Source organism: Nyctibius grandis, chromosome 3 (genome assembly GCF_013368605.1).
Source record: "Nyctibius grandis isolate bNycGra1 chromosome 3, bNycGra1.pri, whole genome shotgun sequence".
NCBI classification, from domain to species: domain Eukaryota; kingdom Metazoa; phylum Chordata; class Aves; order Nyctibiiformes; family Nyctibiidae; genus Nyctibius; species Nyctibius grandis.
The window spans coordinates 566056-583795 of record NC_090660.1 but is presented as its reverse complement, the minus strand read 5'-3'; the positions used below and the strand labels follow the sequence as shown (position 1 = coordinate 583795).

The 17740-nt window shown below is 45.4% G+C and overlaps 1 protein-coding gene across 2 annotated transcripts in view; it reads left to right on the top strand.

Moving 5' to 3' along the window:
• EGFR (epidermal growth factor receptor) overlaps positions 1–17740 on the top strand; it is a 144246-nt gene that overhangs the window by 103500 nt on the left and 23006 nt on the right. For both annotated transcript variants that reach the window (XM_068397297.1, XM_068397296.1), the window contains exons 5-16: positions 843–911; positions 3547–3665; positions 4734–4875; positions 5735–5851; positions 6394–6520; positions 6620–6693; positions 8019–8109; positions 8494–8693; positions 9278–9410; positions 10401–10500; positions 12360–12517; positions 17102–17137. In XM_068397297.1, the coding sequence (XP_068253398.1) occupies positions 843–911; positions 3547–3665; positions 4734–4875; positions 5735–5851; positions 6394–6520; positions 6620–6693; positions 8019–8109; positions 8494–8693; positions 9278–9410; positions 10401–10500; positions 12360–12517; positions 17102–17137 (1366 nt within the window). The remainder of the gene's footprint in view (positions 1–842; positions 912–3546; positions 3666–4733; positions 4876–5734; positions 5852–6393; positions 6521–6619; positions 6694–8018; positions 8110–8493; positions 8694–9277; positions 9411–10400; positions 10501–12359; positions 12518–17101; positions 17138–17740) is intronic.

The following is a 17740-nucleotide window of genomic DNA, read 5'->3' as shown; positions in this document are numbered from 1 at the left end:
ATCAATCAACTCTTGGACAAGTATTGGCGTTTGTTCAGCTGTTTGGTGGGCGGAAATCACGTGTTATTAGCAGGAAGAACCACTCTAGTAGGAAATGCCTCTTCAATGTGGTGAATTCCAGATTAATCTGCTTAGACAGCCATTTATGGTTTTAATAACTATCCCATAATCTAAAATAAGTTGTTTCTCTGGGACTTCACTTGTCATTAAGAGAAGGAAAAAAGAAAGAAAAGGGTAAGAAAGGAGGGATGGGAAAGAGCTCGGCACTGAAACTTCAAGGTCAGGCCGCGTGTCCGTCCATCTCTCCGTCAACTGTCCGTCTGCCGAGGAGTGTTTTTGGCAGAGGGCAGGAGGAGGGTACGAAGCAGACAAGTCAAATTACTTTGTGGTCGGAGTAGCTTGCAGTTGCCTGCGAATCCAGTTGGGTTTGTTTTCTTTTTAGAACCGCGTCGTTCAGAAACGTTGATTTACACGCGGCCTGTAGCGAGCAGCTGGCACAGGCCCGGCCGCCAGCCAGCAGTGACTTGCCCTTGCATGCAAGCTCCGGCAGAAGGGCCAGCCGGGCAGTAGCTGAGATTCCTGTTCCTGGGAAAAATATGCCTGTTTCGTAAGCTAGACTGGCTGGGTGTTGCACTTGCTTGCTCAGAGGTGTGGAGAACTGCACGTAGGAAACCAGAGATGAACAAAGGATAAGGTTTTAAGATCCAGCTCCCAAAATTTTTGAGCACTGGTATATAGGTGCTTCTTCCCCTTATTTATCGAGAAGGAAAGCTCAAGTCTTTGTTTTCTGTGATGTTGTTGTCCATGTTTATAGAATATAATACTCTGCTCTCATGTTTTAGGTCCCAAATGCCATCCGAACTGCACAGAAGACCACTGCTGGGGCCCTGGAGAACAGAACTGCCAGACACGTGAGCCTGCAGATTAATTAATATCTCGTGTGCTCCAACATACTAAATTTCTATCTACCAAAAACTAACCTGTCGAGCATGAATTAGTGGCACGTGTTTCGCCCTGGTCCTTCTGAAGGATATTTTTTCCAAATATTAAACTTGATTGCCCAACCTGAAGCTCACCACGCAGGGACATGGCCTGCGTCCCGCTCGGCAGAAGCACGGTTGCAGGGAGGACGGCAGTGCCCACTCCCCTCCGAGCAGCTTCATTTCTGGAGGGGAAACTTGGAGGTGGTTTGGCTTGGGTCTGGGGTTCCCCGCAGATGTGCTCTTCCTCCAGAGGGAAAAGGCTGCAGCTGTCTCCCACGTTGAAAGCTTTTTTCTGTCGCCCACAACTTTCTCCCATCTGCACTCGAGAACATTCATTCTTTAAGTTATTTTACTGTATAAGAGAGAACGCAGTAGCTGCGTGGTGGTTTGCCTCCCTGCTGTTTCCCACAGAGCCATTCTGCAGGCTAGTTAGTGATACTTTGGATTAATTTCTACTATTAGAAGCAACAGCATAACCCGATTTTTTGCTGGGTTTAATTCCCCTTTTTGGAATCCCCATAGGTTTCTTTTTTAAAGACAAAAGATGTCACCTTCATGTATGGTAATCACACTACATACTGTACTCAGAGGACCTTTGGAAGGCTCTCAGAAAATGCATAGTCGTTTTTTAATTTGTAAATGGAGATACTTGGCATTGTGAGGTTATTCAGTGTGGTTGCCTGCACTTCACTGCAACATTTTGCAGGTAGGAGGCTTGCCTGATACTGGGAGTGACAGAAACATCCATTCAGAAGTACTTGAGATTTTGCAAGGCTTTATTTCTCCTGAAGTAAAGGCTGAGGAGGAAGCCTCTGTTTTGATACTTCATTATTTCCTTTTTCTGTAATAAGTAGGGAAATGCACTGGTTCTGATTCTTCTTTCCTGCCAGTTTTGTGTAAAGTTCAGTGGAAAGACTACTGATCTGGGCATAACACCAATGAAAGCAACATCCTATCTTTGGTTTTCCATTGTAAATAATCACCTAAACCTAAGTTTCTTGCTTGCATCAGGCCAAATCTGTACGGCTTCCAGAGCTTAAGGAAAAAGGAACATACAGCTTCTCTCTCTTCATTTAGAAGAAGGGTTTTTAGGGTTTTTTAGGGTTTCTTCAGTCAGCTCTGAAGCTTGGCTCATGCCTTGAACTGCTCTTGAGGTGGACAGTGGCTGCACACACAAAGCCCTTCCCAGGTGGGTCCCAGAAGCTGTCCCAGGGGCTTGCGAAACCTCAGGTCTCAGCCCTGCGAGCTTCCAGCATTTACAAATTCCTGCTGGCTTTGGGAGGATGATGAGGAGCACATGAAACCGTTTGCAGGCTCTGGCTCTCCTCTCGAGGCGTTTGAGAATCTGACCAAAAGAAAATGTATCCCACATTTCCACATGTGGGAAAGTTTGGGGCGATACATATCTTCCTCCTTCAACAAACGTGAGATATTCTGTATAAAATCTAAACGTTTGCTGTGAGATATGTTTCCAGCAGGAAGCTCTAGTCAATAGCTATCAACGTGACGAGCTGTTCTACTCCCCTGCTGATGCTTATGAAAAAAATGATATCAAAATGCTGTTCGTGCAGAACAATGTGCCTTTTTATTCCCCTGTTTCTAGTTGAACGGAGGAGTTGCTATCAGAGGAGCTGATGCATATTGTGGAGATAATCTGTTTCCTTGAAAATATAATATCTTGCTTACAGGCCTACAAAATTTTTTTTGTAGAGAACAAACAATCACATTTTGGGTCTCTGGTACAAATACATGCTAGCCATTAATTTCTGGTGTTTTTTTAATTGTTCTGATTATCATTTTCTCTGCTTTGATATTCAAATAGAGACAATTTCCCGATTCTCAACAAAATGTTGCAGGCAGTTTTTGCTTCCCTGCAAAAAAAGCTGAATCAGGGCCAGTTCTTCCTCCGGGTTGCTGCCCTGGTGCAAACCCTGTGGGAATTGAGTAATAAAGATAAAATTTGGCCAAGGAATTGAAGCCTAAAGAAAAATAATACAATATGCGTATGAAATCGGTTTGCTGGGTGGGTCTCCCCCCTCTCTGCAAATTTCAGAAATATTTTTAGTGCGTTGAGAGGATCCTAACGCCACACCAACCATGTGCAGTTTCCCATTATAGTACAGACTCCTGGCAGTTCTCCTGCCATGTTGTTTTTCCCAACGCTAGCACCGATAATTGCAGATTTTCTCAACAAAATGGAGCCAGATCCTGCTCTGCTGCTCAGCTGTAAGATGCAATGACTCCATGGAGTTTTTCTGGAAAGACCTGGATGGTCTTTCTGAGCATGACATGGTTTGCTGGCTGGGACCAGAGCGCTTAGCACCTCGCAAAAGCCAAGATAATTACGGGCTGAACACAACCCCTTCTCGCCACCACCCACACCAGCTCTGACCCCTCCTGAGCTTTGGCCTTATAGGAGGACAGAATACGCATCCCATGGGGAAAATCTAGCACAGATCCTGCACCAGACCTTTTCTCCATATTTCTTGATCTCATTGAAGCAAGTACAGCTTAAACATTCTTAATTCCTGATATTTTTCCTTTTTTTTCCTGTGTCTTCCAGTAACAAAAGTCATCTGTGCCCAGCAGTGCTCTGGCCGGTGCAGGGGAAAGGTGCCCAGTGACTGCTGCCACAACCAGTGTGCTGCGGGGTGCACGGGACCTCGGGAGAGTGACTGCCTGGTAACGATGCTGCACCACCACCACAACTGCTGAAATCCGTGGGCACGGCGAGGCAGGCTTTCAGCTGCACGTCCTCCAGCCTTCTTTCATCTGAGAAGGCCTCGGAGAGATGCTGACCTGGAGGGTGCCCCAGGGCTTCACTGAACTTCAGACACAAAATCAGTGTTTCCCTTTCTGGTTTTCTCTTGCTGTGTTTGGGGAACCCCAGGGCAGTGGAGGAAGAGGGAGCAAATGGAGCTTTTTTAGGAAAAAAAAAATCCCATTGCTTTTCTACAAGAGTTTCAGGGGGTTGGTGCATGCTGTGTTTTTAACTCTCCCCGTGTTTGCACTACACTTCATTCTGAATTAAGTGACGCTTGAGTAATTGCCACAGAAACGGTCCAGTCTGGGTTTTGTTGTTGTTCTCTATATTCCTGGTCCCCTTGTAAACTGCGTGCCTGTGATGCCCTTACTGGCTGGCAGAGAAGACAGTTGTTCTCTCTCATCTGGAAAGCCAGGGAAGAAAAAAGGGGAAAAGAAAGTGATGATTAATTTAATGCAGAATTAGGTTGGAAGAACCAACTTGTCCTTCATAAATGCCTGCTAAATTGTTCATCACCTGCAGCCAAATGTAATGGCTTCAAGTTTAATATTTAGCCAGAAAAGTCAGTGATCGGCAGGAAAGGACTTGATTTGATTTAGGTTATTAAAAAGCGGCCAAGAAAAGCACCGTTTGTCTTGATCTGGTTACTGCTTGTAGGGAAAATTCTTGTGTCTAAGGCATGCAGATTTGCTCCTGTTCCCATGTGAATCCCAGCAGCTCTCCACCGGAGCTCCAAGGTTTCTTGTTGAGAACGAGCAAACCTCATGTTCTCTCTTTTTTTCCCAAATATTAAACTCGATTGCCCAACCTGAAGCAACCTTTCACCTTCAAAGCGTGAGGGACCATCCCTGTAGGTGCTTGGGGCTTCCATTAGAGCGAAGCAGGGACCAGATGAGCCCATCAGAGTGTTATTAAAGAGCTAACGTGAAACCATCGTTGCTTTTTAAGGGGAAGGTTGTTCAATGGGTGCTGTTGTTCAATGACAGGCGTGCCGCAAGTTTCGGGATGATGCTACGTGCAAAGACACGTGTCCCCCGTTGGTCCTGTATAACCCCACCACCTATCAGATGGATGTCAATCCCGACGGAAAATACAGCTTCGGAGCCACTTGTGTGAGGGAATGTCCACGTAAGTCCACTTCAGGGCACAGCCACAGAGGAGGTGGGGCGTTGGAGGGAGGTGGGAAGGGACTTGTGTTGTCCCTCTGCGTTATGGCCAAGTGCAAGAGCACTTTCTTGCTCTTCTCAGCTTCTGTGGGAACCAGGAACAGGTGACAGAATAGCTGGTGAAGAAGACAGCAGCTTCAAACTTGCTGCATCCATCACCTTCCCTGATTTTTAACCGTTAGATTTTGACTTCAGAAGATTTTTCTCTTGGTGGGGAAAAAAAAAAGCATCTTAAGAGAATCATCAAAACAATGGCCAAAGAAGTCATATGGGATCAATCCTGTGGATTACCAAAGCATTATCAACTCTTAAATTGTTCTTAATTAGGACTGATAGAAAGTAATTGGTTCAAACACTCCCTTTCAAGGCCTGGGATCATTGCTTCCTCTACAGCTGCTTGCTTTTTCTTTCATGCTGTGCCACGTCCATGGTTTTTTAACCCGTTGAGACTTATATGTAAGAGAGAGTTTAGCTTACAGAACTGATATCCCTTTTGAGGTTGACCATTGCCCTTAGCCTGGAACAGTGAGTGAGGGTGAGGGATCAGAGGTGCCGTGTATTGATCCTGATTATGGTACTGCTGCACAGCCTGAGCTTGGCAATGTTGGTTTATCCTTCTGTGACCATTCCCCTCTCTGTGATAGCATTGTATGTCTCTCTACCTTCAAAGGATGTTTGTGAGAATTAATAATTAATGCCTCTACTTTGCTAAGTATGCCAAAAGTTCAAACCCACTTTTTCTTCCTAGTATTGCAGTGCCTGTACAGCCCCCCACGCGTCCCTCTCGTGTTTCAATGACCTTTGTATCCTTGTTTTTCCAGACAACTATGTGGTGACAGACCACGGCTCCTGCGTTCGCTCGTGCAATACTGATACTTATGAAGTGGAAGAAAACGGTGTTCGAAAGTGTAAAAAATGTGATGGGCTGTGCAGCAAAGGTAAGAAAGCGTAGAATAAACCAGTGAGGTTTTGAGATGATATTAGAAAAAGTGTATGGAGTTCTGACCTTTATTAAGTGCAAACTAAATAATAAATATCCAGTTATAATCTGGCAATGTGACAAGAGGTTTGGTCAGGAAACATGGCTGTGGAGCATGCTCTCCAACTGGGATACACCACAAGTACAGTAGATAAACCATGCGTTGTGTGCATGGTTGCACATCAGCCCTCTCCTTCGTTTGCCCTGCCCAGTATCAAATTGAGGGAAATAAAATGAAAATGGGACGAAGAGACAAGGGCACAGAGCCTGTGTGCGGAGATGATGGGACCTGAGCTGCACAGCTGGGCAAGCAGGAAGCCTTTGTCCTGTGGTGCTCTCTGAAAAGCAACAGTAGGCAGAAGATCTGTGAAACTCATCTTACAGGGATAGGTTTGACCATATGGGAGTGCTTTCTGAACTGATGGCACCTTCATGTTTATTCCCTTCCATATGACTGGGCTTCACTCTTCTCCCCTCTGACTTCTGTGTCTCTCTTAACAGTGTGCAACGGCATCGGAATAGGTGAACTCAAAGGGATCCTCTCCATAAACGCCACGAACATTGACTCCTTCAAAAACTGTACGAAGATCAATGGGGACGTCAGCATTCTCCCGGTGGCATTTCTAGGGTGAGTTGCCTGCTGGTTGTTCAGCACTGGAGGAGAGGGGCTAAAGAGAAATTTAGGCTGAGCCATTCTTTTCCCAATTCTTCAATCTGTGTTTTTCAGCGATGCCTTCACGAAGACCCTACCCTTGGACCCCAAGAAGTTGGATGTCTTCAAAACAGTCAAAGAAATATCAGGTCAGCAATGGGTTTTAAGCCGAGGTTGTCTCTGATAGGTGCTGCCAAAAACACAAAGGGAGAGGAGGGAAGTTTTTTAAGCATCTGAAGAGAAGTGCAAGCAAATGGTTTCTGTCTCTGGGCTAGCAGGGGTCACTCTTCACAGAGGTGGTCCGTAGCACCTCGCCAGCATTACGCCCATGTAGCCCATACTGGCCTCCCATCCAAGGTGTGTCACTTGGCCAGACCGTCCCTTCTGCTGAAATGTCAGCCCTAGCAAAGGGTAAAAGCAGAGGAGATCTTCAGCCACCCAAGAAGTATGTGGTGAGGCAGAGGCGTGCCACTCCGGCTAAAAAAAGCCAAGTGTGTTTCTATTTGTGGAAAACCTTTCAGCAGCTCCTTAGGGAAGCGTGCTCCGTGGCTTGCGTCATCCTCGCGGAGACACCCTCTCCAGCCTGAAGAGCTCTTCCTTGGGGTGAATGTGTCTCCAGGAGCACAAAGTGGCCAGTGGAGCCAAGTCTTGCGCCAAGCATCAATTAAAAGTAATTTTGTTCAGCCCATTATAAAACGAGTGTAACATCAGAGCTGGGTCCACAGACGTGACTCCAGTCCCCCTTTTCTTTCTGTCTTTTACCTGTCTGATTCCCTTCAGGGTAGCAATGACTAACCTCGGAGCTTCATATGGCAACCTGCAATTTCCCAACTTCTCCCCCTCCTCCCGACTGCCTTGGCCGAGCAGGGAAATCTGCTTGCCTTAGCAAATCCACTCACCATCTCTGGAGGGGTTTAAGAAAAGCCTGGACATGGCACTTAGTGCCCTGGTCTAGTTGACATGGTGGTGCCAGGGCAACGGTTGGACTCGATGATCCCAGAGGTCTCTTCCAACCTGGTTGACTCTGTGATTCTGTGAGTAGCTGTCTGTTCTGCTCGGTTTCTGCTTTCTCCTGAGCTTTCCTTCACCCCGAGGGCAGCTCATGAATGGGACAGAGCGATGCCTTTCTCCCACAGCCTCTCAGCCAGGGTATCTGCTGGCAAGAGCCGTCATCGCTGGCGGCTCAGCGTGGCAGGACGTGCGCCTCGCTGACACGCTCGTCTCTTGCACTCCTAAGCCCTCGTGGTGGGCTAAGAAGTAAACTGTTTATAAAATGGGGTTTAAAAATATCTGCCTGCTCCCTAAAATGTCATGTTTCTCACTGACGTTCTCAGATAAGCACGGGGAAAGCACAAGCGCCTTCTCCCGGTGCAGGAGGAGCTCAAGGAGGAGGTTCTGCTGCCAACACTGACCACGGTTTTATTATTATTATTATTATTATTATTATTTTTTAATCTTCTTTTCTTCATTTCAGGATTTTTGTTGATTCAGGCCTGGCCGGATAATGCTACTGATCTGTATGCTTTCGAAAATCTGGAGATTATACGAGGCAGAACCAAGCAACAGTAAGTAAATCATGTGCCAGAGCGACTGTAAAAGAAACTCTGTTTAGAGCTGTGCCTGTCTGAGCACGCCGGGGTAACGAGTGGTGTGAGGCTCAGGTGTCCCAAAACTGGTGCAAAATGGGAAAAACCTTGCGAGGAGCAGAGCAGCATCTTTGTAGCAGTGGATAATGTGCCCTGTGTAAAACCAGATGTGAGTGTTGCAGTTGTTCTACAACAGGTATATCATACACTAGGCAGTAAGTTTAGAGGGCTGAGCAGCGTCTTGTTTGAACAAAACTCAGTTCACAGCAACACACGTTTGAAAACCAAAAGAAGAATGTGCTGAGTAAAGCCCTGCTGACTTTCTTCTTCCATGTGTTTTCTTTTTGTCTGTCTCCACTTTAGTGGCCAGTATTCCCTTGCTGTTGTTAACTTGAAAATACAGTCCTTAGGGCTGCGCTCCCTCAAGGAAATAAGCGATGGAGATGTTGCCGTCATGAAGAACAAGAACCTCTGCTACGCTGACACCATGGACTGGCACAGCCTGTTTGCCACTCAGAGCCAAAAAACAAAGATTATACAGAACAGAAATAAAAATGAGTGCGGTAAGTCGGCAGGGACACCTTCCACCAGACCAGGTTGCTCAAAGCCCCATCCAACCTGACCTTGAACACTGCCAGGGAGGGGGCAGCCACAGCTTCTGTAGGCAACCCGTTCCAGGGTCTCACCACCCATTGTAACTATTTCTTCCTTATATCCAACCTAAACCTCCCCTCTTTCAGTTTAAAACCGTTGCCCCTTGTCCTGTCACTACAGCCCTTGGTAAAAAGTCATTATAAGCTCCCTTTGAAGTATTACAAGGCAGCAATAAGGTCTCCCTGGAGCTGTCTCTTCTCCAGGCTGAACAACCCCAACTCTCTCAGCCTGGTACTGGTTTAGCTTTATTGTATGGCTGTTAAACTGTCATACAGGAGCTCATTCTTATTTCAAAAAGCCAGAAGTCACTCTTAATTTCAGGCTTTGGGAATTAAGGGAAGCGTGGTTATTCCTCTTCCACACTGCTAGGACCATTCACGTCTGCTTTGAAACAGGTTGGAGGAACTGGCTGCTCAGGATGGAGTCAGTGGAGGTGCTATGTTTGCCCTCTCTCCTGCCTTGACGTTCATGGCTTTTCTTACCTCTCTCCTAGCTGCTGCCAGGCACGTTTGTGACCCCCTGTGCTCGGATGTGGGCTGCTGGGGCCCAGGACCCTTCCACTGCTTCTCCTGCAGGTTTTTCGACCGCCAGAAGGAGTGTGTGAAACAGTGCAACATCCTACAGGGGTAAGGTCTGGGGGTGCTTGGGATTTTGGTGGTGGTTTGGGGGTGTTTGTTTCTAGAACGTGTTGTAGCTAGGAAGAAAGCAAAAAAGAGGGGCTGTGGTTGGATGGGATTTCACTGGCTCTGCAGAGGTGTTGTGTGAGCACAACACCCAGCTGAGGTACCTCTCCTTCCCTGTTCAGCATTGCTTAGGAGTTTGCTTCTGCCATGGTGACTGCCATGAAAACAGCCCCAAAAATTACGGTGATTTTTTAGTAAATTCTTTCAAACTTTGACTTTTAAAAGTCATGAGTGGTAAGCAAGTACTTGCCAGGGTGCTGATGCCCCTGATGTTTGTATTTCTCTAGCGACTTGCAGTTCAGCAGCTGTCTTTTTTTGTAAGTGAATTCCCTCCAGCAGCTATTATGACCTGAAGGGCAGATCTGGGCATTTTTTTGTGTCAAATGATGGGTAGATTTAGTTTAATTAATAACACCATTACTTGAAGTGGAACAGCTTTATTGCTATTGAAACCATCTGTTCCCAACTTTCATATTTTAATGATTCATTGTGCGTTGCAGGGAGGGCATGAATTTAATTATCAACGCATTGCTGTTTAACTTTGCTAATTATTATTTGGAGCCTCGGAATCACTTGAACTGTTTTTGCTGATCTCTTTGCATCGCTACCATTTAAAAGCCTTTGGAAATCATTGCGAATATTCTCTGTCGTTAGCTTAAAAGGGAAAGCAAACTAATTTGTAGCGTGCAATCTGGAGTGCCATGTGTTTCGCCATCAACCAAATTTCCCTTGCTCTTACCTCTCCCTGGTTGCACTGAGCCCGGTGTAACCAGGAGGTTCGTCCTGTACCTCCTCCTGTCTCAGCACCATCATCCCAATCTATTTAAACTGGAAAAGTCAGGAAAAGGAGAGACAACGAAAATCTATCACTCGCTAATCAGCCTTATTTATGATTTTTTTAATTTATTTCTCTTTTTTGTTGTTGTTTTCCAGGGAGCCGAGGGAGTTTGAAAGGGACTCCAAGTGCCTGCCTTGCCACCCCGAGTGCCTGGTGCAGAACTCCACCGCCTACAACGCAACCTGCACTGGACCTGTAAGAGCAAACCTGCACCTCACACCACGTATCGATACGTATTTCCCACGTTGAGATAATCCTGAGGTCTCATTTACCCTTCTCCGGGACCAGGCGGAGATGGGGCGGTTAGAGGGCAAGATCTGGGGGCAGAAACAGGAGAGGGAACCTCAGGGTGTTGTTTCTCTTTCATGTCACCCATCACACGTGTAACCCACAGCCACAGACATTGTGGGGCCTTTCTTTTTTGTGTCTTTTTACAGAAGAAAAAAGTGCAAGGCTGATTTACATATGTGGTGATACGGTGATTTGGTGAACATCTCGGGAACATGTGGTTGCTGAACAGCCAAGTTGGCATGAACAAATTAAATTTCCTTATTCAAAGGGAAAAAACCTGTTAAAAATAGTGGATTAAAGCAGTAGCTTTCTGCCTTTTTGAAAAGCCATGATAAAATCATGATTAAACCCAGGTATTTACTGGGAAATATTCAGGAAGCAGTTTTTACTTAAAACCATGTTCCTTCCTCTAACTAGGGTACAGTAAATACGTGTGTTAAAGTAGTTGCAGGTGTAAATTATGTTCAAAGGCAATCAAAACAAAACAATTGATTTTCAAACTTGTTCAAATATTCCAAATTCATAGAAAAGCTCCTTCTGCAGAAGTCAGTACAGCCTGCTTTTGCTAGTCATCCAGAGTCTTCATCAATTTTGTTCTTCTTTAATTTTGAGAATACTTTTGTGTTATGAAATATCCAGTTTGGCAAAGGTGCAAAATTATTTCCTTTTAATCAGATCAAACTAATATCTTAATTGTAAAATTCTAATTCTAATTTGGTTTTGGTAACTGAAATCAAATCTCCTGCTTCCATCCTCTCTTCTCCTTAACCCAACTCTTGCCACCTCTTGCCATCTCCTGCAGCTTATTGAGTGCTCGACCCTTGCCCATCATCTCTCTGAGAGTCACTGCTCAGGAACGTGAGGTGTTCCCACCTTCCCTCCCAGCTTAGACCACCATGGCCTAAGGGATTATTAACATTACAAGCTCCTTCAGGCGGTGACTACCCCCTTGTTCCATATTTGCCCAGCATCTAGTAATCAGTCTATTATAGTAGCCCTTAGACATTACAGTAATGAAAATGACCTTCCCATAGCATGTCTTACTATAATCACACAGAAACCAGCACTGGAGATCTGGTCTGGTTTTTCTCCATAGTAGAATTTGACCCAGAATTGCTGGTTTCCCTGCTCTAAAATATTCAGGGCATTGCTGGGGCTGTTATAAGTAAATATAGGTAATTATGAATAAATAATTATTTAGTTCTGCCGAAAATGGCCAAAGGCAATACCTTTAAACACAAAGTAAGTGCTCTTCAAAGTAAAAAGCTCTTGGACTCCTTGGGTTGCCTCCATTATCTCCTACTTCTCGCAAGCAGAGGGAAGAACCTGTGCTGAGAAGCAGGAGAATAATGACTTGAAGCCAGTACTTCAGGGAGGTGTCAGCAGGTTCAGCTCCATCGTTTTAGATCGTGTGGTGGTAGATTGCACAAGGCAGCAGCCTGGCCCCCTGCTTTGGAGCTTACCCCTTATCAAGGTGTCATTAAATTATTCCCTGTTTTAAATGAAAAATGCAAGCTTTCCAACCAGGCAGAAAAACAGCAACGCTGAAACTCCCGGAAATATTAGCTTTAAACATCAGATACTGCCTTTTGTACAGTCCATCCTACACGAGCAGGTACTTGCCAGCATATCAGGTAGCAAGCTAATAAAACCAGATGATGCTGAAAACTTGTAGCAGTTGAAGGCATTTAGATTGATCTTCTGTGTTCCCTCCTGAGCAGGCTGATGTGAGGGCGTTACAAACAGGCTGTTTCTCTTTGCAGGGCCCTGACAACTGCATGAAGTGTGCCCATTTCATAGACGGCCCCCACTGCGTGAAGTCCTGCCCGGCCGGAGTGCTGGGCGAGAACGACACCCTTGTCTGGAAGTACGCTGACGGGAACGCTGTTTGCCAGCTCTGCCATCCCAACTGTACCCGGGGGTGAGTAAAACCTCTGGGTGAATGGGAACAGGGGGTAAAAAATAGGGCAACAGCTCGTCTTGAGCTCTGTGCCTTCCTAACGGCTCCATTTCAAACCACCAAGAAGAACTAGCAGGGAGTAGGAGAGGTCGAGAGCACGCAGGTGATGTGAGCAGAGTGCTTGTAAATAGGAAAAGTTCAGTGGCACTTCATCTTTACACAGAAAGAAAGAAAAAAAAAGGAAAAATGTTTTAGGGGGTTTGAAACAGGTTTGTTTGTTGACTTGAATAGGAAACTTCCTGGAATTTTACAGAACTCACCCACCAGTGATGCGCTTTTTTAACCACCTGGCTTGATGCTGGGTCCTCTGGCTCTGGGAGGAACGTCACTGACATCTGCTGGATACTGGGCTCCCAGGGTCCCTTTTTTTCTCTGCACATTTGATTTTTTAGGAGGGAAATCCCAGTGGGGTACCACAGTGATTTTCTTTTTTTCATCCTTTGCATATGCTAGCACTTGGTCTGAGTTTCGAGCCTTGCTTTCCTCCTGAGCTGGCTTTATTAATGAGCTTCACAGTAAACCAAACCTGTATGAACCATTTTTGTCATCGTATGGGGGCAGGCTTGAACTGCCACCTGTAATGAGCTGTGAATTCAGCTGTGTTTAACCTACATGACAGTAAGTCACAGGGCTGCAGCTGTCTCCAGCTGTTGGGGTTTCCAACCTGCAAAGGACACAGGATGCTCAGTAAGAGATTTTAGGGCTTGAGACTTTGTGGTTGGACTGTGATGCTTTCAGAGCGAAAAAACAAGCCCACATTTGGTCTTTTCTTTCACACTGTACACTGCAGGTCTGTCTCATCCAAAATCCTTCTGTAATATGCCTGTAATAGGTGTTGCAAGAGAGAAGTTACAACATATTCAGACCAACCATGGGTGTACCATGGGAGTCCGGCAGGTGATGGGTTAGGGTAAGGAGAGGTTTTTGAAAAGCAGGGGTACCCAACATATGGCTCAGTCTATTTAGCCTTGTGTTATTAAGGCAGAACATCAAAAGTAGTATCAATTTCATCCCTTACATGAAAGAACTGGGCTAAGTTTGCCACAGCTATATTGCAGACATGCTCAATGGCCCTGTTCGAGTTGCTGCCCAGATGTGGCAGAAGAAATAGGCTGTATCCCTGAAGGGCTCAAGAGAGCTAGGAGAAGGTAGTGTTACTTATTATTTTAATATAATAATAATAATAATAAATAATAACACTTATTATTTAGTGTTACAAAGTCATTTTTGCTTTATAGCTGGGACACCTGAGGCCAATGGCATTGATGGGTAGAGAGCCAGTGTCTGGGAACGTGCAGTCTGGCGCAGCATTGTTCCCATGAAGGCAATCGATCCGTAATGCCACTTACTTCTCTTCACGCCTTTCCCTCGCTATGCTGCGGGGATGGGATCTGTTCAGCAGTGGGTGGAAAACATCTGTCTCGTGGAGTTTTTGCATCCTTAGAAACCACGGTCTCAGCAATTTCTGCGTGACGAGAAACAACAACTTTATTTCTGTCCCTGTCCAATTTCACAGCTAGAGCCCACAAAATCTTATCGGCATGATTAAGTGTGCTGACTTCAGTAAGGGTTTCCAGGATCCGGCTCTGTTTTCCTTATTTGAAGAAGCTGCAAGTAAAGAGGACTTCTCTTCCCAGCTGAGCTTTGTCACAAATTCTGGATTTTTGCTTTAGGTGTGCTTGCTGGTAGTGCATCGCTTCCTTTGTATCACTGTGAAGAATCCTGTCTAGTCTCATTTTCTTTGCTGAGTTGGTTTTTTCAGCCTTCATTAGAAAACAGAATGGAGGAAGCTTTCTCCTGCCCAGCCCAGAAGACCCCTTCTCTCCCATTTCTCCTGTAACCTCTTGGGGATTTTGTACCTGAGCTTCCTTTTGCGCTGTCTGTGGTACAGCTGAGAAACTCCGCTCTGATAAAGCCAGCGACATCCCAAAAGCCCTGGGATTACCCCATTTATACCTCCAGCAGCTCATGACACGCCCCAGCTTGATTAATCAGCTCGGCATTGAAGGGTTTGGTTTTCCTTTGGTTTTCCCAGAGTATGGGAATTAAATTCAGCTGTAGCCACTGGGGTGGGACAGCAAGAAGGAGAAAAGCTGAGAAGCCACCGCTGTAGTTAATAGCACTGGCTGATGCGTCCTGCCTCCACAGTTGCTACCAACGCTACGTGTCTCACCAGTCTTCACGTTAAATGCCAGGGGATTTTAGGAGGGGGGGATAAGAAAGCAGCCAGGGAGTCTGAGAGGTGAGGCTGCAGCAGCACAGCGCAAATGCGATGCCTTTGTCATACCCTGGAGGTTAATGATGAAGAAAGGGCAGAGGAAAGTTCTGTAAGGCTTTAAAAAGCCCCACGGTTTTCAATTTTTTTTATGAGCGTGAAGTGACTTAAGGTGTTATAGTGTGAATTCCCTCTGAAAGGCCATAAACCGTAGCAACCTGGCTGTATTATATTAAATTAGGAACTATGGGTCGAGGAGAGAGTTGTTAAATTCTTGATGGATTTGCTGTGTCTGCACTGGGACGAGTAACATTTACATAGATGAAATGCTGAGTTCAGGAGGCAATAGTTTTCAGGGACTATACACAGCACTGATTTTCCAATAAGTAGAGAAATATTTCAGAGCCTACAACTGCTGCTAGATTCCATCTGATATATCCATGAGATCTTGAGGCAGTTCATAACACAAGGCTACATTTCTTATTTTGGTTTCTGTAAGCAGAAGAAAAACTATTCAGGACTGGAAAAAGTGATTGTTTAGATTCCATAAAACCTGGGTTACTTATGTAGGGTGTCATCATAAAATTCCACATTAAGAAAGATGGTTATATTTAGTCTTGGATGGATATTTGTCATAGGCTTTGTTTCTCCTTTGACTTGTGAAATGAATCAGAAAATCATGTGGGATTTGAAAAGCACAGGCTGGTCTGTCATTTTCTTCCCAAACACCCTTTTGCTTTATCCCACTGGACTTGGTAGTGATGGATTTGTGTGGGAAATAATTTTTAAAAAGAAGGGGACAGATGAAAATCTACACTTCTGCTTCTACTTTCTGGTGTAGGAAAATAACCGGTCGGTCATTCCTCAGCCTGTACATGCTATCCCCTCAGCCAATTTTTTTGCTGTTAGGAAGCACGTGGAGGACATTCCATCATAAAGTAGCACGGCAAACCAGAATTTTTAGGAAGAGATAATTTGAGGGACCACAGCCACATTCTGAAGTAAAGTGAGGTCTTTTAATTTCACATCCTTATCGGGAGAAGCTGCACATGCTTTGTTGTATTAACACGTAGAAATTAATATCCAGTTGGCAGAGTGTGATAGGATGAGGTCTTGGGTCCTAGGTCCGTTTTCTGTTGAGCACCCAAAGAGAGAAGCCCAGTGCAAAGCGAGATACATCTCCTGTGACCATGAGCAAGCTGGTGGTTCTGCTCTGCACGTGCAGCCTCTCTGTGCTTGGTTACACAACTGAGCAAACAAACCCAACCGTAGGCAGACAGGGAACGCTAACAAAGCTGGGCGCCCAGGGTCCGGGAACTGGTGTACACAGCCCTTCCAGCGTGTCCAGGACACCAGGATGCACATTCTTGCATGGGAGCCCAGTGAACTCACAAGACCTTCCAGATGCTGGGTCTTGGAGCACTGTGTTGGCCCAGAAACAAGTCAAATACACGAGGGAAGATCAGAGTAATTAAAACAAACAAACAAAAACACAATAAAATGAATAATTGCTTCACCTCTTCCTCCCCCAGACCTAGATCAAGTTATGAGATAGGATCTGCAGCTCCACCTGCCATTTTGATTTTTTTCTGGTTCCTCCTCTTGGGGAGAGGGAATTCAGAGCAGTTTTCCTGCCACGGGCTCACTCCCTTACCCCCTACTTGACCTCCTCTGGAGTTGTTTTGGGATGATGCATTTTCTTTCAGTCAGCGCAGGGAGCGGATACCACGAGCTGGACTTTCCTCCTTGCTGTGCTCTGTTTTTCAGAGGTGATGTAACCCTCTCTGTCATGCTCTCCTTCCTCGGTAGGCACCACAAAGACCACAATTCCCATGAAGAGTGTACATCGTGTAGCCCAGCAGCACTTAGGGGATGCACGGTAGAGTTACAATGCTAGCAGAGTTTCTGGCTCTCTGGATAAGTGTCGTACCTGTTTACGTTACCAGTAACTTAAGGTCTTAGATACTGGAAGAAAAATATCACAGACACATACTAACAGACGTCCACACAGAGCCAGGGAATCCAGGTCCGTTTGGATTTGAATTTTGTGTATCTATGTCTTACCCCCATTCTACTACCTGACAGAAAGTTGGTTTAAAATATTCTTTATATTGAGTGTGCAGCATAACTATGCCTCTAGATAAAAGGTTTTGGGGAAAGGCCATTGACTGGTATCTAATAGAGTGTATGACTGTTATAAATTCCTGTGTTCATACTTGGGCTGCTCTGAAGCACAAACTTTTCAATCAGTAGCATTCTTCTTTTAGCTGGAATTATAGGAGTATGTATGCCACAGCTAATATGTTTGTAACGTTCATTTGTTTTTACAGGTGCAAAGGACCAGGTCTTGAAGGCTGTCCAAACGGGTGAGTATTTCATCTGCTACAATTAACGGCAGAGCTGGAAAGAATGCATGTGTGTTTACATTTCCGTGCTGGACACTGCAAGGCTGGGACTAAAGTTAAGTCTTCAGCTCTGCAGAAGGAAGTGACAGATTAGAGCAGGCTCTGACCTATAAAAATGATTTAAAGAACTGAGGAATACTCCTACTGGCACAAGACTCCAAACCCTTGTTCTGCTTAGCTTGTTTGTCAAGGTGAGACCTGGGATCTGTTACTGGAGAACAAAAGGAGGAGCTGGAAGAAGAAAGGATTATGGGCTAGTGGCAGAGAGAGATGTGTTTAGGATTGATATGGTTACCTGCATTACAGGGGATTCATCTCGGAGACCCAGGAGGTCTTTTCCAGCCCTGTGATCTGTACATCTCCAACCACTCTGTGCACAGATGGACGTTCATTCTTCACACTAGGTCTTACGTTGCACTGTTTGGCCTCGTGACTTGCTCAAGGTCATGCAACAAGTGGACAGGCTTCTGTAACTAAGAGAGAGGGATTTAGTTTCTGGCCACAAAGTCATGCTATGGCAAGACAAATTCAGCCTAGAAGTACTGTTAAAAAGTGACTCTATTT